Source organism: Electrophorus electricus, chromosome 9, assembly GCF_041902795.1.
Source record: "Electrophorus electricus isolate QZ-2024a chromosome 9, ASM4190279v1, whole genome shotgun sequence".
In the NCBI taxonomy this organism is placed as follows: Eukaryota; Metazoa; Chordata; class Actinopteri; order Gymnotiformes; family Gymnotidae; genus Electrophorus; species Electrophorus electricus.
In genome coordinates, this window is record NC_137505.1 from 7,054,971 (window position 1) to 7,078,806 (window position 23,836).

A 23,836-nucleotide genomic window follows, 5' to 3' on the forward strand; every position below is an offset into this window, starting at 1 on the left:
TAACTCTATGTGCTGAACTACACTAGTACAAATGCACCACTAACTTAACTAATAACAATGTACTGTATTGTGGCGGAAATCCTTTCAGTGCAATGGGTATTGGCAGTATGACAAAAATGTATATATGTGAATAATTCCACGTTTTCTTATTCTCTGTGTAAGAAGCAGGAGACGGCAGGTGTGTAAATGCCCCCAGCCTCACCTTTCTGCCCCACCTCTCCCTGCAACCCAGCAGGTCCCGGGGGCCCCGCAGTTCCACGGTCACATTCCCCACCTACACGTATAATAAAACGGAAAAGCTGGATTTGGATTTGCTTCCAGTAGAGGGCTTGACTCAAAATACTACACATAGCTGAACCCACTGGATTCGCCCCGAGGTCCAGGTATTCCGGGGGGTCCGTCAGCACCAGGAAGTCCTCTGAGGGACTCTCCGTCAGGACCTCTCTCTCCTTTTTGGCCATTTTCTCCGGGGAAGCCGTCCTTTCCAGGTGGACCTTCGAAATTCCTGCCTACATCCGCCCAGGTGCGCATGGGACATGGACAACGGAGTGAGACCCAGGGATCCCGCGGGATGAGTAAACTCACGGAAGACGATTTCAGATCAATATTTCTTTTAGTTTCACTTTACGTTTTAAGTTTGAAGGACATTTTAGATTTTAAACTTTAAGTTACAGATGTCAATATCGTCCCCTTACCTGGGACTCCAGGATCTCCAGCAGGCCCTGGGAATCCTGTGAAAAAAGATCGTGGGTCAGTCCAGGGGTAAATTCATACTGAATTATCAATTTCAAATCAAGTGTATATTTTCAGACAAAGAACTCAGTGATTATGTCTGAACATTACTCCAAAAACTGATCATTAATATAAGCACTCTTGCATGAAAAACCTCATATAATCCTAAAAAAACATGAAAAGGTGTAAATGTCATCATTTGTGTTTTGGTTTGTCTCGTTGGATTATCATCTGGTTGGTTAAGGGAGGCTCTGAGTTTACCTACTTTTGTCTTAGATTCTGGGAAATTCAAGGCTTGTTGTCTAAACCTAGTTGTTAGTTGACCTTCTGTATTTTGTACTTCTAGGTATCAGCATTCATTCCTGTATTCTACAGTATTCTAGTTCACTGGTATGTTTAATTCTAACCTACTGTACTGTACTTGGATATATTCTGAGTAAATGACAAAGCACTTTTGTAAGTCACTCTGGATAAGAGCGTGTGCTAAATGCCGTAAATGTAAATGTAAATGTGTTGGTTTCTCACATACCCTGCTCTCCTCTTGGTCCAGGTGGACCTCGAGGTCCGGGGTCACCTGGTGGTCCTTCACCCTTTAACAAGAAAATGTGTGGCTACTGAGAATGACCCTAACCAGTGGCAACCACTGCATCAGAGCAGGAGCACATCACAACCAACAGGGAATATCTCTCCTTCACCAGGGAATGTCTGTCTACATCCAGGGAATGTCTGCTTATAACCAGGGAATGACTGCTTATAACCAGGGAATGTCTGTCCTTCACTAGGGAATGTCTGTCCATCACCAGGAAATGTCTGTCCTTCACCAAGAAATGTCTGTCCATCACCAGGAAATGTCTGTCCTTGACTAGAGAATGTTTGTCCATCACCAGGAAATGTCTGTCCATCACCAGGAAATGTCTGTCCTTCACCAGGGAATGTCTGTCCTTCACCAGGGAATGTCTGTCCTTCACTAGGGAATGTTTGTCCATCACCAGGGAATGTCTGTCTATCACCAGGAAATGTCTGTCTATCACCAGGGAATGTCTGTCCTTCACTAGGGAATGTCTGTCCTTCACCAGGGAATGTCTGTCCTTCACCAGGGAATGTCTGTCCACTTACATAACCCGGAGGTCCTTTCTCGCCTTTTTCCCCCTATTTAGAAAAGATCCAAATAACGAGACACGTCAAAACCCCAAAAAGATGAAGAAAACATCTTAAATAATCCGTTCTTACTTTAATAATAAAAGTGCCTCACCTTCATGCCACTATATCCAGGAATACCAGGGTCACCTTTTTCACCCTGTAAGAGAGAAAAGGTACTCAAAAATATCTCTCTATCTAATTACATATTAGAAAATATTCTAGAAATACTACATTCTACTTTTCATATATTTGAAAAATTATATTATATGCGCACAATATTCACACACATTATTTATATTGTTTTTTTATAAAGAAGAATCAAACACATCCAACCTTTGCACCATCACTTCCTTCCTTTCCTGGTTTTCCCTAACAGGAAAAGAAAATTGATTACAGCTTTCCACTCACTATACTCAGCCCCTATTTATGTTGGTTAAGGCTTTGTGTCATTCAGCGCGTGAACTAGGTGTGAATGCCATGTTATACTGAGAGAACAAAAGTCAGTGTGTCTCACTCACTTTCTGTCCCGGTGGTCCATGTTCACCTTTGATACCCGCTTGATGTGGTGAGCAAATACCCTAAAAACACGATAGCAAACACCCCCATGACATCAAACCGTACTGATCTTTTTGTATGTGTTCAGTCTACATATGTGTCAGTCTTTCTAAAAACATGCTGTCGTGTTCAGCAGTCAACTAGCTTACTGGATTACAGAAAAAAACACGCTGAATCCTCACCCTCTGAATCCTCACCCTCTCTGGGCGAAGTGTTTCACTATCGACAAACACGAGTTCCCACACATGCGTGCGTCACGGTTGGCCCCGCCTAGATGTCCATTTCCATGGTTTCCCTGCCTCGCGTCTGCGTTGTGTCATTTTCTCTGTTCCTGTTCTGCTCCCTGTTTTGGTCTTCACTGTCTCATTAGCGTCACATGCGTCTTGCACCCATCTAGTTAGTCGTCGCCACCCTCACCACACTGCGTCTCCGCAGTCTGGCCGCTGGTCACTGCTCTAGCCTCCGTGTGCTCACCCTGCCTGTGGTCTGTTTTCTCTCGTGTCTCTCGGTTTGCCTGTTTGCATTATGCTCTGTGCTTACTGTAAAAACATCCATATCTGTGCATTTAAGACTACTTACAGGTTCCCCTGGGCTTCCTTTGGCACCTTGTTCCCCCTACAAACCAGGAACGGACATTAACCACTTCATCACCATCAGACTGCTATGCCGTATACTTTAGCGCTCTTGACGATATTAAATACTGAGAGGTTTGTGTGTTTAAACACTTCCACTGCATTATGTGCATCATATACAGTGTACTCTGTAAACTGCATTATACAAGTTAAAAAAATTAACATTAACTAAGAATGAGCAGAAATACAATCTTGAGCAGTCATTCCTACCACTGGTCCGGCTACATAAATCGTAGTGGTGCCCTCCACCCCCACGGGGGCTCCTGGCGGTCCTTGGAGACCTTTGGGTCCTTGCTCACCCTGGTAGGAGGTATGAAGTTCATATTCTAAATACATAGTCGATGGACATTTCATCGCCCATTTCATCGTGGTGAAAAAGTGATCTTTTTCCACATCTACCAACATCGGTTTAACGTGTCAGCATTAAAAAGCAGTACAGTTCCTCAGATGCAGTGTGCTGTGTGATCTACCAGGCATTATGTGCACAGAGCACTCAGAAATCTGATGAACCAGCGTGTCAGAAGGTACAGTGAGAAGAACCTCTGAGAAAAAGTCTCATGTGCAAGCATGTTGTGTCAAATAAGGAAGACATTTGTATCCATGGTAACTTTACATGAAGATCATATTTGTATCCATGGTAACATTAGATGAGGATTACATTTGTATCCATGGTAATATTACATGATGTTTACATTTGTATCTATGGTAACATTAAATGAGGATTACATTTGTATCCATGGTAACTTTAGATGAGGATTACATTTGTATCCATGGTAACTGAGTGTTGGATGAGCAGAGATCAGAACACACAGGGCTAACATGGCTGGCCAACAGAAAATTAGACGACGTAGATAGAATGACCATTTTCTGAGACCACAGAGCGACCATACGGAGAGCACAGCTCTCCGTCACAACTTAAATGACTAACTAGCTAGCTAAGATACTGAAATAGAGTTTTCTGTTGAGGACAGATTGTTGAGTTGAAATTAAGGTCATTTAAACCATAGTTACAACAATCCTCTTTTGGAATGTTGTAATGTCCCTCTACAACGGTCTGTTTCAATGTGGTTTTTCTATGATTTGATATGTTTCACAAAGGGACTTTGGCAGTGTACTATAGATTCTCCAGCATGTCACGGCCCCTTCCCACGATAGGATCGCTAGAAATACACACTTGATGAACTTTTAGAAGACCATCTTTTACAGGAAAAGGGATGAGCTCATGGACATTTCTGTCCCAGGGGGCATCTGGACTTTACCAAATCAAAACAAACAAGCAAGCCTGTCCATTTGCAACTGAGACATTTTCACATCTGTTCATGTCGTCTTCGTCAGAGAAGTTCATCTCTGGTAGTGGACTCATACGGTCCAACTCACCTTGTCACCCTTTTGCCCAACGAAAGTGAGTCGCTCGCCCTGCAATACAAATCAGACAATCCGAGTTTACGGATTACCAACACATGGCACATTAACGGGCAAACTGGGAGAGCAATCCTAGCTGATCTGGGTACGTACAGGAGGACCAGGTTCGCCAGGTGCTCCTCGCTCTCCCTGCAAGGAAAGGTGGAAGGAAAAAAGCTCATTAACAGCCATGTGACTTAGATGGACGATTTCAAAGCATGATGGGAGCACCACCCATGTGGTGTGCCTCTACCGCGCTGCATTCTGGCAAAATGAAACGTCCAAGTGTTCATCTGTGTTCGCTGGAGATACCTGGTCCCGTCGACTGTGACCTGGTCACTCACCTGGGGTCCCGCTGGACCAGGGGGACCGACTGGTCCATGATGACCGAGGATTCCAGGCAATCCCTTAGAAAGACGAATCATATGTCAATTCTGTTCCACTGCCCTTCCTCACTCGGTGGTCACTTAACGGTGAGGGCCAGACTTACTGCTGTTCCTTTCTGTCCTGGGAACCCTCTGTCTCCTTTCTGAGGAATGAATCCTTCAATAATACCACCCGGATCACCCTGGGAGAGGGAAATATCATCCGGTTAATGGCCAACGCGTGTATTGCTCTGGAATGAATGCTTCCCTCTAACGGTGGGCACAAGTGGGTGTGTTATTTCAACTGAAAATATCTTCTGGTTTAGGTGATCATTAGAAATGTGAGGATGCGTGATACCTAGGCAGATGCAAACACTGAGCGAGAAGAGTGAGATTTATTAGGAGAAAATCCAAAATCAGGGTCAGTAGAACAGTCCAGAGTCATAGAAACAACACGTACAGGCCCAGGAGACATGTTAAACAAAAAGAAAAACACTCAATAACAGAAAAGGTTAAGGAAACACAACGCAAAAACAAACAAACAAAAAAAACCCACGCACACAAAACAACATGGAACACAGACAGAATAAACACAAAACAAGGCTAAAGTAGAACACACACACCACAGACTGCGTACACAAAAGCGCTTGTGCAAACAGAGGCTTTGTAACAGCAAACGGTGAATACACCACACGATGAGACTAGGAACGAGGAACAGGTGAAAACATTTACAGGCTAGGAAAACCAAACGAGGGGCGGAGCTAACAGAATCAGGAAATAAAGCAAAAAAGAAAAGACACGAGACAGGGTTGCTAGGGAGATCGCGATGCTAGCAGAGAGGAATCGTGCCAACAAATCATCATCAGATTGGATTAAGGCGTCACAGTTTTCCTACCTTCATTCCTGGAATACCTGGAATACCCTGTAACAATAAGAAAGACGTGCCTTAAATTAACTGCATTTAAAGGCAACCGGTTGTAACAGTATCTTAGAGGCTATTGTATGCCCCAGGAGTTGGTATTTGCAACAAGATCAGTTGATTTTCATAGCTTTTCCTTACTGGTGGTCCCATTATTCCTGGTATTCCTGGTAATCCATCTATACCTCGCTCGCCCTGCAACACACAAACACTTCCTTCAGCTACATGTGGACTGCAGGTTATTTTCTGAAGGGCTAAGGAACATGGACTAAAGCAAAGTCTGAATGAAGAAAACTCCAAAACATGCAACATGGGTCCCATAGACATTTTGCAAGGTTATGATGCAAGACTAGGACCATTTACACCGTGGCAATGCACACATACATCCATTGTCCGTACTTCACACACGGATACTGTGTGCACGTAAGACAAACTTTAAGATAATTAGAAAGCAATTACAAAATCATGTGTATATATTGGCCCACTCGAGTTCAGAGTTCTGCTTACAGGACTAGTGCCCCAGATTTTACTGAGTAACAGAGATATGATTACCTTTGTCCCATTGCACCCTGGGATACCTGGTGGTCCTGGTGGGCCATCTTGACCTGGTAACCCCTAGAGTGGGAAGGGCACACATGGAACCAGATTAAGTTACAATCTGTAGGCTAATCCACATTATTTTACGTCCTACCTTCAAGAACATGTTAAAACAATATATATTTAAAAAACAAGTTAAATTCACATTAGTAGAAATACTATCACATTACAGAGGTGATAAAACGAAGTTCAGATTTTTTAATAATAATAACTGCTGTCCATTGAAATCCATTATTAATTACTGTTTTGCTACTATTGTACTGAACATGCATGTTATACTGATGCATTTAGCGCTGCCCTCTTGAAATCAGGTATTCAAAGTAGCTAAGCAGCTAAATTGAGGTTACTTGCTAGATTTGGGAGTGTAAACTTTATTATGTGTTACAGGATAGTGAGTTTTACTTAAAATTTAAAATAAAAAAAAACCCCTGTAAACTTCAACAGTGAATTATGGACATACTTTCACAGTACTGACTGCACAGCACAATACAGCTGTGAATAATTGTTGGTGTGGATGCGCTGTTTGATACAACTGTCTGAGGAGGAAAAGATATTTCAAAGCAGATTTAAATTCTAGGACTTACCGGCAGGCCAGGGTTTCCTGGGAATCCAGGTGAGCCAGGAAGACCCTATAAGAACAAAGACTTCACGCTTTGGCATCACACGTAGACATAATAGTTGAACTTCAGAAATCAGTTTTCAGATGATGGCTTCCACCTCTTCGGGTACCTCTTAAAGGTGGACTAACAGTAATTCGATCTATGCTGTGGTCAGGTATAAAGACCAGCAAGACCAATGCATCACAAAAATGTTTTCACAATTTTATGAAAATTGATTAGAATTACAGCAACTTAAGCCACCGTCTGATAACCGTGCCCCAAACAGACAGTGTTTCTGATCTTCCGATGAATTCCTTTTGTGTCACAGTGAAAAACCAGATCTTGAGGAAAAAGTTCATTACTTACACGTGTGCCTTTCATCCCGGGGGCCCCTGGCTCTCCAGAGTCTCCCTACAGGAATGCAGATTAACAGAGTTATGGTAGAAGTGCACTCTCCTGTCCCACCAAGGACTAAAGAACAGTACAACTCTGGAGCAGGAAGTCTTACGTTCAACGAATTACATTAAACGTGCAAAAGAACTATTAGATAAGTCACCTGAACATGCATTTGAGGTAAACAGCATGCTTCACGGTGATTGTTTGTGCAAAGGACTGTGAGATTGGCTTGTGTGGATGAGGTCTGGTTATGGAATATCGTTGGCAGTAGTATGGATGAAGTGAGGTTTGATTATGGAATACCATCGGCAGTAGTATGGATGAAGTGAGGTTTGGTTATGGAATACTGCTGGCAGTAGTATGCATGAAGTGAGGTTTGGTTCTGGAATACCGCCGGCGGTAGTATGGCTGAAGTGAGGTTTGGTTCGGAACACCATCGGCAGTAGTATGAATGAAGTGAGGTTTGGTTCGGAATACCATCAGCAGTGGTATGGATGAAGTGAGGTTTGATTCAGAATACCGTTGGCAGTAGTATGAATGAAGTGAGGTTTGGTTTGGAATACCATCCGCAGTAGTATGAATGAAGTGAGGTTTGGTTTGGAATACCATCCGCAGTAGTATGGATGAAGAGAGGTTTGGTTCAGAATACCTTTGGGCCCATTGGGCCGGGAGGGCCCTCGTGACCTTGCATACCAGGAAATCCCATGTTGCCTTGCAAGCCTGGGAACCCCCTCTCCCCCTGCAAGCAAGGTGAAACGTGAGCATGTGCTGCACTAGAGGTCACTGGGAAGTTGTGATCTTACAATTAACAACCTCCTAAAAGTCTCAGTCCCGTTGATCTATATTTTCGTGTTTTACTGACGGCCCTGTGCTTGCAAAATATTTCTGATGCGAAATGTAATCGTGAGCCCAACACCACTAGGTGGCGCAAAAGCTCTTCTAGTGCCATTTATGATCTAGTCATGTGACCGTGAACAGGCGCGTTAGCTAAGATGCTGTATGTTCACACATTTGAGCATGACTTCTTACACAGGTCTTTAAAACAGATGCCAAAAATGCCCGAACTGCGTCATTTTAAAGCCATTTGCATATAATAACGTCATATATTAAACAAGCTTCACTTAAAATGATAACCGGAAGCCTCCAAAGCTCAGCATCGAGCACTCGGGTGACGCCACAGGTCACGTGACTATCTGGCGTGCATCATACTGCAAAGGAGGTGCACAAACCTTTGACCCTTTTACACCGCTGCAGTCACACTTTCCGCATGATGTTCCCGAACACCCCTGGAAAGAAAAAAAAAAAAGAAAAGAGAAGATGTATTAATTTGCACAGATAAAGAATAAAGACTGACAGAAGAGAAGAAGAAAAAAAAATCGGTGTGATACTAATGCCGGCCACTAGGGGGCAGTAGAGTCACGTCTAAACTAACAAGCACATGCCTGCTTTCAAATCACAGACTTCGAGGGCTTGTCAGTAGCGTATTTTTACTTGGTAAAATACTGCTTGGGCACATGGTCAACCTGGGTGCTGTGTGCTGTGAATGTTATGGCTTCATGTATCCCTACTCCAGAAAAAAAAAACACTTAAGGAACTAAAAACCATTAATATCAGTATGGTTAACGCTCCACCCCTGGAAAAACAACAACAACAACTCAACAAGTGATCTGCAGACAGTTTGGTCTGGAGCAAAGCTCCAAAGTCTGATTTACAGAGCCGCCAGAGTCATTTGACCAAAAAAAGCAACCCACGAACAAGCCAAAGTGATCAAAATGGCAGCCAAAAAGATTTTGAAGAGGCGTCCGAGCAGAGTCCGTGTTGTAGTCGCTGTGGTTCACACGGGTTAGAGGCGGGTTTTAGTGCTGCAGTTTGGGTGTGAACACCTTGTAAATGAGTTCTCCAGTCCAACAGCACTTGGCCAGCTGCACCAAATGTTCATCACTTCACCATGTCCTACAAACCCCCACCCCACTCCCTGCCCTGCAGGGCTCGCTGGAGGCGAGGCGCATGCCTCGGCCTGCTTCCTCCCCCGTCCCGCCTCTGTGGCTCGCAGCTTCTCCACTCACTTGGGAGGCGGTCATGCCAAAGCCTGGAGCCAGAGCGTAGCACCGGAGTTTAGGCCTGGGAGCACTCCCAGTCCTGCCCTAGCCTCCCCCAGTGTTTTCTGGGTAATCGAATCACCATGAGAACAACCGGAGCGGACCGGAGCAGACCAGCAGGGCCCCAGCAAGCCACGCCCAGCCTGAGCGCCAGGGGGTCCTACGCGACCTCGGGGTAAAGGCAAAGCAGCGTGGAAGAGAAACCAATAGCAGGCGATAAAAACCGGAAGGCAAAAAAAAACAAAACAGACTTCAGCAGTCACCAGTGAAAAATCAACCCCTCCAGACATCATAGCCTATTAACATAACCCCACCCACTGCCCAGCGCACTCCCACCTCATTGCTGTCGTTGGTAGACACATCGTTCAGACGAGATCTGTGGGACATCAGACATACCAGCATGGAAATGGTTGGGTGCGTGCCCTCCTAATCTCCACGCACGTGCACGCATCTTTCATCTCCGCCCCCAGCGCGGTCATCTCGGGCCTGGATCTCAGAGGCAGAGGGGCCCGCTTCTGAAACCCATATCTTATTTTCCCCATCCAAGCCAAGTCGTGCGTCCCCGCAATCCCAAACAAGGCGTGCGGAGAACGAAGGCAGACAAGGCCTCTCGAAGAGGAAAATCAACTAAAGGATCTACAGGTGTAGGATGTGAAACTATACGCTGCATTATCTCGTCATTCTCACCACTGCAAAGCCGACGCGGGCTGATGGGAGTCAGAGAAAACGGCACGAAGCCAAGGATACGGAAATTGTTTTGTTGTTGTTATTGTTTTGTTGTTGTTTTTGTCTGGAGCTTCAGTGTGCTGCGCTCAGGGTAAACAAACCACAACTATGTGGGGTGGTGGTTGGAAGGGTGTGAACAGGGTGAGGGGGAAGAAAGGAGTCACACCCAACCCCCACCGAGTTAAATTGCTCCACCTCTCAGGTACTTTTATGTTTCGTGAGTTGGAATTTTTGAGGCACATAGACAACGGACCAAAATATTTTCTCCTCTCCTTCCTGAGGTAGAGGGCCTTTCAGAACTTGTGCTCGCACTACAACAGTTAAGATTTCCCTTTAGGCATGACCTGTGTATGAGAAAGAAGCAAGCATACCATGCAAAGAAAGCACTTCACACTTCAGCAGTCTGAAAATACATACCAAATATGAGAAGCGGGTGGGGGGTGATTTCTGAAGAGTCTGGATGCTACACACGCACAGAGCTAGCGTGTTTGGTGTAAAACGAACCCAGACGAGATCTTAGATAAAGCAATGCACAGCGATTGACTCAGAGACAAGATGCCATGGTGGGCCACGTGAGGGTCTCCAGTCAGAAGACTCCTCCCTCTGACTCCTCCGGCACTTTAAGGACTGTGGTACTAAACAGTGAAGACACCAGGACGGAACTGCCTTGCAGTTCCAGGTTCATTCCCATAGCTCCTGGATAGAGGTGTGGTGTTTGAAGACTTAAACACTGACCTGGGGTCAGTATTTGAACGCCTTTATTCATACTGACAGTAGTAAACGATTGGATCAAACTGACTGCTTAGTAATGGTAGAAACAGCTTCACCCAATATGGGCATTGCTTATCCCTTGAATTACAAACAGCCCCCCATAGACTGTATTTTATCCTCTAGCCTATGTTCTTGAGTAAATGATACCTGGTAATGAAACAGATCTTCTCTTTTTTAATTTAGACACTAAGACTTATTGGGAAAATGTAAGCGATTATTTGCAAATAATAATGTATTTGCTTAATGATTAGCATTAATTCCCTTATGACATCTGAGTGGCTCTAACACATCCCACAGGCCTGATCTTGGTGAACAACATCTGTGAAAGGTATTTTTTGTACTGTTTTTTAAGCATTTAAAGATTTGCAGCTGCTTAATTAGTGTCTAAAATTGTATCTAAAATTAAATTCTGACACAATGCATGATCCAAAACTGATATCTCCATTAACAGTGGGTGATTCATATGGGATGCATCAGTGTGTTACGGCAACATTTAGGTTGGACTGCCAGCCACAGTGTCTGTTTGATGGACCGTGCAATGAAATCGCCGCTCAGGAAAGCGTGACCGGAAAGAGCTATCACGCTCAAATGTGTTGAGATTTCCGGAAATTCTCAATGCCTCAATTAGTCAAGGCAATCAGCCATTGTTATCTGGTATTCCCAGAGCCTGCCAAACTGACCTCCACAACGCGGAGCAGACAGAGGCCAGACCACCCTGACTGCAGCGGTCATTGCGATAGGAAGCGATATTAGCCTCTTATATCACTGAAGGCTTTTCCGAGCCGAACCTGTTAGGCCGTCTCGCCGAAGGCGTCGTTCGCCGCCATAGTGGGCTTGCCTGGATTATCGCGTTCAGCTCGAATCTGGGATATTGCTCTTGTTTTTCTTTGCAAAAAGTTCAAACAAAACTCTTCCTATTGGTACATATCTGGTGCACGGTCTCATTCTCGTTCTGTCTCTCTGTCACTCTTCTCCGAGACCAAATCCCTCTACTACAGTATGGTATGGAGCTACGGCTCTGCACAGATTACTGTCTGGCTATGGCTGTGTCTGTCGCTGGGGTTTGTACTCACACTCTCTGTTCCTTCTAATTCAGAGTTAATCATTAAGACACTTTCACACCAGTAATATTTAAATACTGGAAATACTGGAGTGTTCATAGACTCTCATTAAAATCCCTCAAATGCACAGATCACCAGCCATTACGCCTACTCTCCGTGCTAATACCGTTGTACTGTTCAGTAGGAACCAGAGAGGAGTTGCCTGTTATTACAGAGCATTTATATGTCCTGGTGTCTTAGTGAGTGACACTAAACCATTTCACTAAACCAGTCGCCAGCTTCAACGGAAGCGAGGCACTGGCTTAGTACTGAAAGGGAAAAAGGGTAAAACACCCCTTAAGCAGGGCATTTTCAGCACTTTCAGGCTAAATGTAGAATTCACACTCACGTAGAAAAACTGTCAACTTGAGACAACAGGACACATAAATGTGCAGCAAAAGCCACCCGTGATTTGGCTGCGTTAAAACAGGCCGTCTACAGCACGACTGAGATGGCTGTGAGCTGGAGATGGAAAATGCCCGGCAAATATTTCATGCCACGAGTATAAGAGAGCCACTTTTCCACTCAAAAACAGGCGTCCATGAAATTCCCATTTAAGTCCGTCCAGTTTAAGTGTGTACAGATAGTGCCATTGTGCTGGAGAAACGTTGCACTTTCAGAGGTAACAGAGAGCTGCTCTCCACTGCTCTGTGATGGGACGTCTGACATCCCTTCCACAGGAAGTGCAAGCTTCCTGTCCTTTTCCATTCATGAGTCGTTCCTGCAGCGGGTTTTAATAATGCCATTGTCTTGGTATTTGAGAAAAAGGGGACCTGGCTCGGAGCCGGCGAGGTGAAGCCAAACTCAGCGCAGCTAAGGAAAGAGTCGGTGTGGCTGGGAGAATAGGAGGAAGCCGGAAGGAAACGCAGACCACAGACGAGCCCATCCCTGTGGATCCATTATAACCACCATTGCCATGAATGCCGTAAAAACGGCAACGATGCACAGCTGGTCTCCGCGTTAAAGCGGCGGGTCCGAAGCTGACTTTTCTCACAGTCGTCTCCAGGGAGGTATGGAATCAGGCTGTTGTGGTGTCTTTCAATGTATACATTGAGACTGCCCTTGCAGTGGTGGTTTGGGGGGCATCTGAGGTCGTTAGCCATTCGACGCCCAAATGAATGTCCGTCCAGAAACCTACTGTCTGTTCCGCATAGAAAACCCGGAGCAAACTGCGCGCACGGCCGCGGCTGTACGCTCGCTCTTCGGTGCTGGTGGTGTTGCAGCATTAATCACCCTGGTCCGGCATACCTGATGTATCCACGAGTGTCCTTACTTAACCCTTAGCAAGGACCAGACAAGATTGAAGTCAAAAGCCGCGTTTGTCAGGTCTTCATCCACAGGTGTGAGGCAGTTCGTGAGTCATGTATACTACGTTTGGGGACTAGTGGTATCCTCATCTTCAGACCTCAGTTACCACAATCTCTCAGACTTCATGCTACAACACCCATGGCATTAGCTGTTTGTGGTCTTTGAGGAGAGGTGAAAACTGATCCTAAGTCAGCTCTAAACAATTATTACCAGCCATGCAGGAGAAAAGACAGAACGCTCCAGATGCATTAGTCACTAACTGTTTCCAAGCAACAGAAACATTTTCTTCCCTTTTTCTTTTTTTACGTCTTGTCTGGTCTGAAGTCTGGTCTGCCATACATGGTAGATGAGAGAGCGCAGGTCTCTGAACAGCACAGGCAAACTTGGCAGCGCGCACGCACACACACACCGCTGCTCATTTCAATACTCAGGCACACTCTGCCATGTTTTTGAATTTTACAAATAAATACATTACAATCCATTGTTGATCTTTAGCTTATCAGGCGGTTTTGTGTCACGGTGGAAAGTTTGCACCTTGCCAGATGTAACAAAGCAATTTGGCGTGAACTGCCAACTCTTGCACACAGAGCGGCATGTCCAAGATAGACCAAAACCAGCAGGCACTTATAAATACAGAAGACTCCAGGATTCTGTTAACTACATAACTACAGAAGACTTTCGGATCAGCAGTGCTCCTCGCCATACAGATAACAGGCCTAAGCGAGTGGAACAGCTTGGTCTGCCTTACCAAACCTTCCTTATCTGCTCAGGCTCTCATTCATCTCTCGAGACGTCTCTCGCCTGTCATGCAGACTCTGCAGCTCACGCAGGCAACTAGGGTTGCGTGGATGGCGCGGTTCACGCGGCCTGTGCTCTCAGGACTCACGTGTGCTGAGGGAGAAACACGCGCCTTCTCCTGCCTACCCCATCTGCTTGCAGCCTGGACGTATGGGCGTGGCCACCGTGTGCCCCACCTCCAACAAACATATGTTGGAGCATGTTTGTGACCAAAAGACTGGTGAATGATGAAGAAATAGGTGCATGGCTACGTTCATGTCTGAGAGTGTCTGTCTACAGAGCTCTTGTGATACCCAAAATCTCTGTTTTTGTAGGAATGAACAGTATGCTAAACCTCCCCTTAATCAGGATACATGGGGCTGTCAACGTCAGGTAGATTTGCGTTCAACTGTATTCCTGATGCCAAGCAAGACCGCGCTTTACTGGCCAGGGCAGACATGTTTTTAGAGTTCGTCTGGCTCCTAAGCCGGCACACCACGAGGGAGGGAGATTTTCAAGGTTCTCAGTGAAACACTGAAAGACTCTGAGTACTGAAAGTGCACGGAAATGCACTTTGAGTGTTTTCAGCTGTTCTCATGTGTGGTGAGGCAGGGCACAGCACGCGCTGAGTTGATCGCGAGAAGCGCAACGCCTTCTGCTGCAACTCAAAATAGAGCCGGCGTCCAGAACAAGGCGAGGGAGTTTGTGCATCTGTCCTGGGTCTCCTCTGAACAAACAGGGTATTGAGAGGCACAGAGGAGGGGGAGGAGGAGAACAATCGCGTTCTGATCATTCTCACTGCAGGGCCTCCAGCTCCCAGCATGCCTCTTGCAAAGCCTCACGTGAACCTGGGTGGTGCCAGGGAGTAAAGTTGTCGGGAGTGCCAAGACCTGTTTGTTATGTTTGCGGAGGAATGCAGACACGCCCACTTTGGTACAGCCCCAGATATCGTTTGTGTTATTTACACATACGTGCATGTCCGCTTGATTAAGTGCAACCCTGCAACTTTTAGTGTAACTGTACTTTCTTACGGTGTGAACACTCACAAGAATATCTGTTCAGCTCAAGAACCATCTGCTGAAAACAAACTCCCTCACTATCTTTCTCCTCCTCTCTTCCTCTCTCCTTCCTTCTCTGTCTCTCACTCTCTCCATCTCTCTCTCTCTCTCTCATGTTTCCATTTCTCTCTCATCGCTGGTACTGATGGGGCCCTGTGGAGACGTTTCTCGGAGACAGAAACCACAAAAGTGCACAAACCGAGTTGAAACAACGCACCAATCAGCTTTGACATTTGTTTAGGACATACATCACTCCGAGTTTAGACGTATCGCAGTCACAGGTCTGGCAGACAAAAATAAACTCGCACTGAGATCACCAAGAAAAGGCAATCTCTCGATGTCATCTGCTGTAGGCTAACAATAAAAACGCAAGCAAGAGGCTGGCTCACCCACAGCCAGGATGCCACAGCATGCAACCGGCCTAACGAGACACGCTCCAAGCTAGACGGAGCCTCCGATTTTCTTTTCTTTTTGGAAGTGACGCTATTTCTGAGCACTGCATTTCAAGCTGGCTATCAGACATGCCTGAGGCAGACGGTGTGGAAGAGTGTCCCTGTCTGGTTTCAGTCTGACATGAGTCTGGCTGAGAAAGCCTCCAGACCGGCACGTGATGACGGCCCTGAGCTCCAGGGCTGAGGTTCTCCTGGCAAAGGGGTGCAAAGGTAGCTTTTAGCTCTCTGCGAAGGACACAGCACAGCAGGGCTGGTGAAACGATGCCAGGCTGAATATACACTGGTACTGCCAGCTGGATCATGGGGGCTTCATTTGGACAGGGCACGACCAATATTTTAATAATGTTAACAGTCTGCAGTATATACAAAAAAAGGTCTACAAATTTCCACAAACCTCTTGTCTGACGCAAGGCTCTTCACAGCCACAACCGCTGTCTCAGTGGGACCAGTATCTGTCCACTAAAGATACCATCTCACTATCTGATGGTACTTTTGGGAATATGTTTGTGATGCTAGAGCTAGAATCGCAATTACATGTGTTGGGCCAACAGTGGGGGCTGGAGCTGGAGCACCATGGGAATAGGGAGCTGGAGCACCATGGGAATAGGGAGTGCTTCCGAGAGGGAAAACTAATTATTCTGGCACACACACACACACAAATACAAATACTCTTATCTGATTCCCCACTGCCACATCGATGGTGAGGAGAGATGAAAAATAAGACCAGTGGTCGAAGATTTAAAACCCACAAACACCTACTTGTGTGGTTCGCTGCTCTTAGCATCTGGTTTGAGGTTGGAAGTGCTGGCAGGAATTAGTCAAATTTGAATCTTGCTGCAGTGGAAAATGCCATAACATGAATTTATTTCGATCACATCTCTTTACAGCTGCGTCAACCCTGGCATGGGTGTCGGCCCGACATACCGCAGAAGAAACAAAAGACTGGAAGAACAGGCAGATGTGAGGGATATCAGTACCACTAGTACCGCCAAGCCCCAATGACGTCACAACAGGACCAGAAGCTGCGTAATCCATGTTGCTCTTAGTGTGGGAAAATGTTGACATCTGACTGAAACGGGATACCTCAGCGTGTCGGACTGCTCTAAAGGGCTCTTAGTGATAGGGGAGTTACTGCGTAGCGTCTTCAGCTAGCTTGGAAAGTAACACGTGAAACATGTGAGCTTACCGCAAAGAGCAGAAACACAACCAAAAACACCCCGCACGTGACATAATCCATGTTTTGTTTTGTTTTTTTTTGGGGGGGGGGTTGTGACCTGGAGCAGGAAGAGGAACTGTCTGTCTTTACCGCTCATCTTGAGAACGGTTACAGCCAGCTGCACAAACATGGCCTCAGCTCTTCAGAATTCATGCTGAGGGAGCCCGCATGCCTGGAAGCCTGAAGGAAAAGCTATTAAAGCGTGAGAAACCCCTTTTGCACCAGGAAGCCCCCTGAGAAGAAGCGCTGACGTGGATTATTCCTTCACGTGGGTTGACTCAGCACTCGCGCATCACCCAGCAGCATTAACGCAGCATTTCACTTGAGAACACCACAAGATAAAGTCATGTTCTCAAACATCTGAGTCATCCAAATGTCAACAAAGGGGTGACCCATCCTCCTCTGGCACAATAATAAATAATGAAAAAATAAGCAATTAATATCTAGTCCAACTGTCTAGAGGTCCTAGTCTTGTGCCGATGGTGTGCACGTGTCCGAGCCGCAACCCGCAAGAGAACGTCCATCAAGGGTGTTAATGTTCAATGTCACAGCGTATGCTGCAAAAATGGAACCCTTAATTGGAATTCCAATTTCAATTGGAAGTCTAGCAATTGAAATTGTAACCATGACAACATTAACTACAGCAGCTGGGTTTGTTTTAACAACAGGATTTGAGAGCTACTCTTTTTTTGTATATGCAGTGCATGAAAATATATGGCTCTCTAAATATCCATGTGGATCAAATAACATTGTAACTTTCTACAACACAGTTACCCCTTTTTCCTACTATATACAATAATCAAAACAATTTACTAAGCATACTAAAGAGTGTTTACTTTTAAGGAGCAGCCAGTAATTTTACCTGACACTTTTATCCAAAGCAACTTGCAATTATGACTGAATGAAGAGGTGGCAATGTTTGAACTGGCAACCTTCTGATTACTAGTCTCGTACCTTAACCACTGAGCCACCACTGCAACCCGTTTTAATGTTTAAGATATCATGTAATTCTCTCCATTTTCTGCTGCTGTCTTCCTTGGGGGCTTTGATTGACCGGGCAGATGGAACACTCCTGCAGGAAGTGGGCTGCTGAGAGTGAGACAGAACGATCCTCCATGGATATTCCACAGGTTCCACCCATCGTTCTGAGTCACACTGCTAAGACCCGGGGCCTGCCCACGCAACCCTGTACATCCCAACAGGAGCTGTCTGACAAACCTCCTGGTTTGAGACAGACTGGAATTATTACGGCTGTGATCACGGAGTTAGGCTTTGCAAAACTTACAAAAGTTCTTCTGCTGCATTTAAACATGCTCGAGTTACTGACTATATAAGAAATACAGCCTCTAGCAATCTATGGAGACTTTTGGTTTTCTGTAGTTAAAAGGGTATGCACATCAAATGAAAAAATAACCCTTCCAGGACATGGTCTGCTTTTAGGAATTCAGCAATGAATCCCACTATTTCAAGTATTTTTCTCAGTGGTAAACACACACCAGAAACCAGATGGGAAGATTGTTTTGGTCTAGCCATAACAAAACACTGTGGAACATGAAGAGTTCCCCGCTAACGGTACGCCACTTCGTGCTTGCCACCAACTCTACAGATAATGGACCGGCAGGTCAAGCACACCCGACATGAAGCAATTGCTCCCTAAGACCGCCCGGAACGTTTCCCGCCACCAGCTTCTACTCACAACGATGTGGAACAGGAAGGACGAGCTCAGAATGTCCAAACAGCGCGGCGGCAGTTATCCCAAACTCATCCGCCGTCAAAAGCTGTCAACACCCATATCTTCTCACATCTCCACTTAAGCAACTATGCTGGTCGGCACCAGCACACTCAGTCCGTCCCAGTTTGGCGAGCTAGTGGCTCTCCAGTTAATGACTTGTGTAGGGCTTCTACTATCTTAACTGGACCGTGGGTGGAGGTAAAATCTGGCTTCATCTTTTCAAAACAGCCACCCATAAAACAACTTTCAGCGCTATAAAAATTAACATATAAAGTCCAGGGCACCTTAACGAACTAGACACATTTTTTTTGGCCTGCAACGCTATCAGACCGAAAAAGGACCGAGCCCCATGCTCAGTGCCAGAAAACCAAAAGGAGGGAGTAAGGAGATGGGGAAATGACCAGAGAAACAGGAAGAGAGACAGGAGCTCCGGCTGCTTCCCGCGCTGGGATCTTCTATCGTTCCCTCCCGGGGGACCGAGCAGCGCTGCCGGCCAGGAACATCAGCGTAGGAGAGTGGCGAAATTCATCAGGCATTTGTTCCTCACCATCTGTCCTCTTCTCCTGCTCCCTTTCACACGCTCCACTTTACACAGGTTTCCTACTAATAGGAAATAGGAATGCTAATAGGAGTGGAATTTTCTCCTGTTATTTTTTTTGCAAAGCTGGAAAAATCAGACAACATGAATATAAGATGTAGGAAGCCCCCCCCCCCCTCCCGGTAATCTTCTGCGTTAATGGTCAGCAGATCCCCCTGCTGTCTGGTCTTATGTGTGAAAAGCGCAAAGGAAAATTAGGAAAATGGGTGTGTTGTAATCATGTTATCAGCTACTGTCAGAAAGTGTGTGTTTATACCCTTGTTTTCAAAAACACCTTTGAAGGCCCTGACCTAAAACAGTATGACATTTTAGGATGACAAAGTTACATTTTCACATAAAAAGGTTTGGTAACAGCTGTATGCAGTTACCACCACCGAGGATTTTAATAGGATTTTCTCCAGACATCGATGTTGTGAGTTACTCAACTGATTTTCACTCAGCAAAGCTGTCCCATATCTCTCATATCTCCACGGTGGAAGCTCTGCTTGCAGTACCCTCCATGTGAGTGAAAAGGGCCCTCAACCCCATTAATCGCAGGAAGTGAGCGTTGAGGCAGACCCGCTAATCTGATAGGAGCTGAACTAGCGAAATGCAAGCCAGTCCGGCCTTTTAGGTACCCAGAAGGATAAAAGGCCACAGTAATAATAAGTCTTCCAGAGTTTGGCCACCTCCCAGTTATCAAAACCACAGGAAGTTCACTTTAAAGGAAATCTACAAGAAGTTGATAACTAGATGAATTAAAAGCAGAACTAAGGCGCAAGGTTATTTTAAGACCATTTCTGTTTGAAACTTATCTGATCAGGTTTTAAGGAATGAGGATCAAACTTTTTGCATGACCAGATTTCCGTACATATTATGCATGGTTTATTTTACAATTCCATCTGGAAGATCAACAAATCTTTCTCAGACAGAAGCCAAGGCTGCTCCTGATCTCATTAAACTCACCTTCTCCTCCATGAGGAACCTCCCAAGCCCTGTTCTTGGAGACCAACGTCAAGAGACAAAGTTTTCTGGCATGAATCTTATCTGATTCAGATGTGGATCAGATATGTAATCCCATTCTTTTTGGTTTTACACGTAACTAAATGAACGCTATACTTGGGCAGATAAACCCATTTGACAATCATATGACATATCATGCATTCAAGCAATTTTTATCCCAATCACAAATGTGCAAAAATCTCCCTTGCATGACACCTGACAATAGTCAGCATGTGTTATTACAGGGCAGATCTGTGAACTGGGATATTATGACGGGCTCCCTTCAGGCAAACGAAGATGAACTTTCAATTGCGCTAACACCAGACAAAGACAAGCATCCCATATGGTCTCAGAGTCAGACACCACTGAAGGAAACAGGGCAAGGGACCGGGTCTGTGCTCAACATCAGCATGCACGTTCTGGCGACAGCCTGCAATCCCCTCCACCCCGTAAACCTCATTTGTGTTGCTCTGTCAGTCTTTTGAAAACAGATGTTCATGGCCTGATTGATGTGGCTATGGCCTGCGTGAAGCAGGTAAAGGCTAAAGTAATCCATTAAACATGAGATGAGATTTCTGAAATTTCTTTGAGCACAGTCCTGGAGTTAAGATGGGCCTGGTTTTGTTTATCATTTTTCCAGAATGTACTTTGCGAACACGCATAAAGACATTTGTCCTCCCTGGTAGCTATCGGTGACCCTCCCTGTCCCGTCTGCCTCCGCCGGCCCGGCCCACCTGAGTGGGAGGAGCAACGCAGAAAGGACAGAAACCGCCACGCCTCACTACAACAGTACGCGGCGCAGGCTCCTGCAATGATGAACTCATAATGAACAGCAGTATTGAAAAGAATCAAACTGCAAGTTAAAAAGTCATTCCAGCAGTCACACATATTCCATAAGTTAGTGTAATAATGCACTATAATAATAATAATAATAATAATAATAATAATAATAATAATAATAATAATAATAATGCATAACAATTAGTGTAATAAGTTTGGGGTATACTGATGGGTGATTATCCTGTAGCCTAGGGAGCATAAAACTATAACATTTCCCAGGAGCATGTATTGTTCCCGAGCAGAGCTAAAGCGTTCAGAAGACAAAACGCTCTTCTGCTTTGCTCTTGGAATGTCTATACATTCTACACATTTTCACTGAAAAATAAGGGTTTAACTGTTAACAACTGTTCGAGGTCTCAACAGATGTTGCTGCTGTAAACCACGTTAGTGGCCTGACTGTGATTTATGTACCGCTTTTTTCCCCCCATACGATCAGATCATAACGCACTTTGCGCACGACGTGCGCCATTGTACCGCAAATCGTGATCGGTTTCCAATGTGAACATCACGAACTATAAAAGAGAGTTTTGTTGTTGTTGTTGTTGTTATCATTGAGATTGTGGTTATTATATAATAACGTACCTCAGTTCTGCTGTGGGGCACGCTGAGCAAAGTAGCCGCCAGGAGAAAGATCGCGCCTCTGCAGAAGCGCATGGCGCCAGAGCTCGCGGAGCACCGTGCCGTTCCAACTCTTCGCAATGTCCACGCGTTCGTCCTCTCGCTGGAAGCAAACGTCTAGTGTCCTACAGGAACCTAACCGACAGGTGTGCCTGCATCTTTGCCCTTAACGTTGTGCTGTGCTGCTCAAAGTAACGGCTTGTAGACGAGCCTTCCACACCCCCTTCAACGCCCACAGGCACAACCCCAACCCCGTGTACCAAAGCAACGCTTGCACTGTCCACGGAAACTTTCTCCAAAGTGTTAGAGATATAAGAACGGCGTTTTCTTCTAAAACACGCGGGGACCGTCCTATTTCAGCGTGCCTATTATCCAGCGCGTCTCGTCCTAACAGGAGCGTGATTGGATGCTTGGTGGTTACTTAGGTAGGTGCGTATACTTACTTAACAGAACTTGCTTTAAAGTCGGAGCTGCATTCAAATAGATGTACTGTTTACTGCGTTGGGTAACATTAGAACTCGGGGGAGAAGCATGGATCCACGTGAAACTTAGTTTAGGTACATTTGTCAATCAGAAGTAACGCAGGACGACTGTGCAACATGCACCGTTTCACGATTCGCTTTTCATTTTTCATTTTTTTTCACGTGTTGTTGGGAAAACACTTAAATGGGGTTTAGCCGGGATGCGGCTAAATGTCTGCAAGACATTTTTTCCAGGATGCGCGTGGGTGCCGTGCACTAACGGGAACACTGGACGGACGGATAGGTGAGAGAGAATGAAGTTTGAAGTACGGATGGAGGGACTGGCACTCCTACAGCGCCGGAGAATCATTAAGACTGTGAGGTAAACGCTTTCAAAAAGTTAGCATTGACTGATTTATACGTAATTTCATGTGCATAGTACGCAAGATACTGAACTGCAAAACATTCACTTCCGTTTCGTTTATATTGCAGGCTTCTGTTTATTTGCCTCACCGTGCTCATCCTAACATCAGAGGTTAACGCGGTGAGTGGCTTTTATTTCAATAATGTTGCGTACAGCCTTGGTGCAGCACTCGCCAATGTCGCACACCGTGCGCTACTGACGTGGTGTGTCCAGGGTGTGTGTCGGGGGGGGGGATTATCGTGGTCTTCACGACGTCACTGAGAGATCCCGGGGGGATCCTACATCGGAAAAAGCTACGTGCTGTGTGCTGTAGACCCAACCACTATCAATAATCCTCAGATATTTTAGAATTATCGTGTTTCTTTCTAGTTATGAAGACAACCACATTAAATGTGGGCTGCATATGTTCGGAGTATTAGGAGTAGTCCATATGATCCTTACAGGCTGTTGGCTTTAATCTTTAGATGTTGCTACATTCATTTCAGTCATTTGTACAGAATATTCACACCAACTTTCCACAGACAAAATGTGCGCTGACCTCTGATCAAGTTAATGAGCAGATAATTTTATTTGCGCTGTCTCTTTCCTTAAGAAGATTCCCTGTTTTTCTCCCAAGAGGTAGCATGTCGACACCTTCCTAAAATGTCATTTTTTCAGGTTTTTCAGGAAACACAAAAAACTGAACAAAATATAGAAAATAAGATATTTATTCATTCTTTCACTGAAATTGGTATAACAATGGATGACCTTTGACATACTTATAAGAATGTCTGTCAGTTGTGCAACATAAGGGAAATAAATAACTTGGGCAAATTCCTGAACATTCCTTTGTGACTTAAGCAATTTTAAACTTTCAACTTTGTGAACAATGAAGAGTAACTAACGAACTGACTAAGCATAATGCTGAGGAAACATGAGCATCTTATCACTTCTTCTTCAAGCTTTTCATTGCTGGGTTCTTGACTGATGCCTTTTAATGTGGCAAACTGTCAAAGAAGTGATGACACTTACTGGGCATTATGTGTTTCATTGCCTGGAGGTCCTGGAACTTTCTCTCCTTGATTGTAGAGCACATGGAAACATTCTAATCCATGCTATTGGCTCATTTGGTACCTGTATCCTCTGTGGCAGGTCTTCCCACATTTCTTCAGAGAAGGACATCTTAACCTTGCCTTCACTGCTAAATTGAAGATCCCGCAAATCATGCACAGTTGAATCTCCAGGTTTTTTTTGCCTGGTGTGATGCTAATAAAGTAAGATGCATTCAGTTTCAGGAACTCGTCATGTCTGAGCATTTTCACATGGTACGGTGATGGCCTGATTCTAGCAGTCTGGAGTA

The 23,836-nt window shown here is 45.2% G+C and overlaps 2 protein-coding genes across 7 annotated transcripts in view; one reads left to right on the forward strand and one right to left on the reverse strand.

Moving 5' to 3' along the window:
* Positions 1–21,797, reverse strand: part of col4a1 (collagen, type IV, alpha 1) — a 35,999-nt gene extending 14,202 nt beyond the window's left edge. The window contains exons 1-22 of one of the 2 annotated variants that reach the window (XM_081720948.1): positions 21,577–21,797; positions 8,566–8,622; positions 7,986–8,075; positions 7,307–7,351; positions 6,926–6,970; positions 6,297–6,359; positions 5,886–5,939; positions 5,721–5,747; positions 4,951–5,028; positions 4,805–4,867; positions 4,575–4,610; positions 4,437–4,475; positions 3,270–3,359; positions 3,007–3,042; positions 2,391–2,450; positions 2,206–2,241; positions 1,985–2,029; positions 1,849–1,881; positions 1,262–1,322; positions 696–731; positions 363–509; positions 203–274 (exon numbers count right to left, since the gene is read on the reverse strand). In XM_081720948.1, the coding sequence (XP_081577074.1) occupies positions 203–274; positions 363–509; positions 696–731; positions 1,262–1,322; positions 1,849–1,881; positions 1,985–2,029; positions 2,206–2,241; positions 2,391–2,450; positions 3,007–3,042; positions 3,270–3,359; positions 4,437–4,475; positions 4,575–4,610; positions 4,805–4,867; positions 4,951–5,028; positions 5,721–5,747; positions 5,886–5,939; positions 6,297–6,359; positions 6,926–6,970; positions 7,307–7,351; positions 7,986–8,075; positions 8,566–8,622; positions 21,577–21,648 (1,285 nt within the window). In that variant the 5' untranslated portion in view covers positions 21,649–21,797. The other variant, XM_081720949.1, reaches the window with a different exon arrangement.
* Positions 21,798–21,885: 88 nt separating this feature from the next.
* Positions 21,886–23,836, forward strand: part of col4a2 (collagen, type IV, alpha 2) — a 56,466-nt gene continuing 54,515 nt past the window's right edge. For 2 of the 5 annotated variants that reach the window (XM_027024409.3, XM_027024412.3), the window contains exons 1-3: positions 21,887–22,037; positions 22,329–22,455; positions 22,566–22,617. In XM_027024409.3, the coding sequence (XP_026880210.2) occupies positions 22,388–22,455; positions 22,566–22,617 (120 nt within the window). In that variant the 5' untranslated portion in view covers positions 21,887–22,037; positions 22,329–22,387. Of the gene's footprint in view, positions 22,042–22,289; positions 22,456–22,565; positions 22,618–23,836 lie in introns of all 5 variants that reach the window. The other 3 variants (XM_027024411.3, XM_027024410.3, XM_081720947.1) reach the window with 3 other exon arrangements.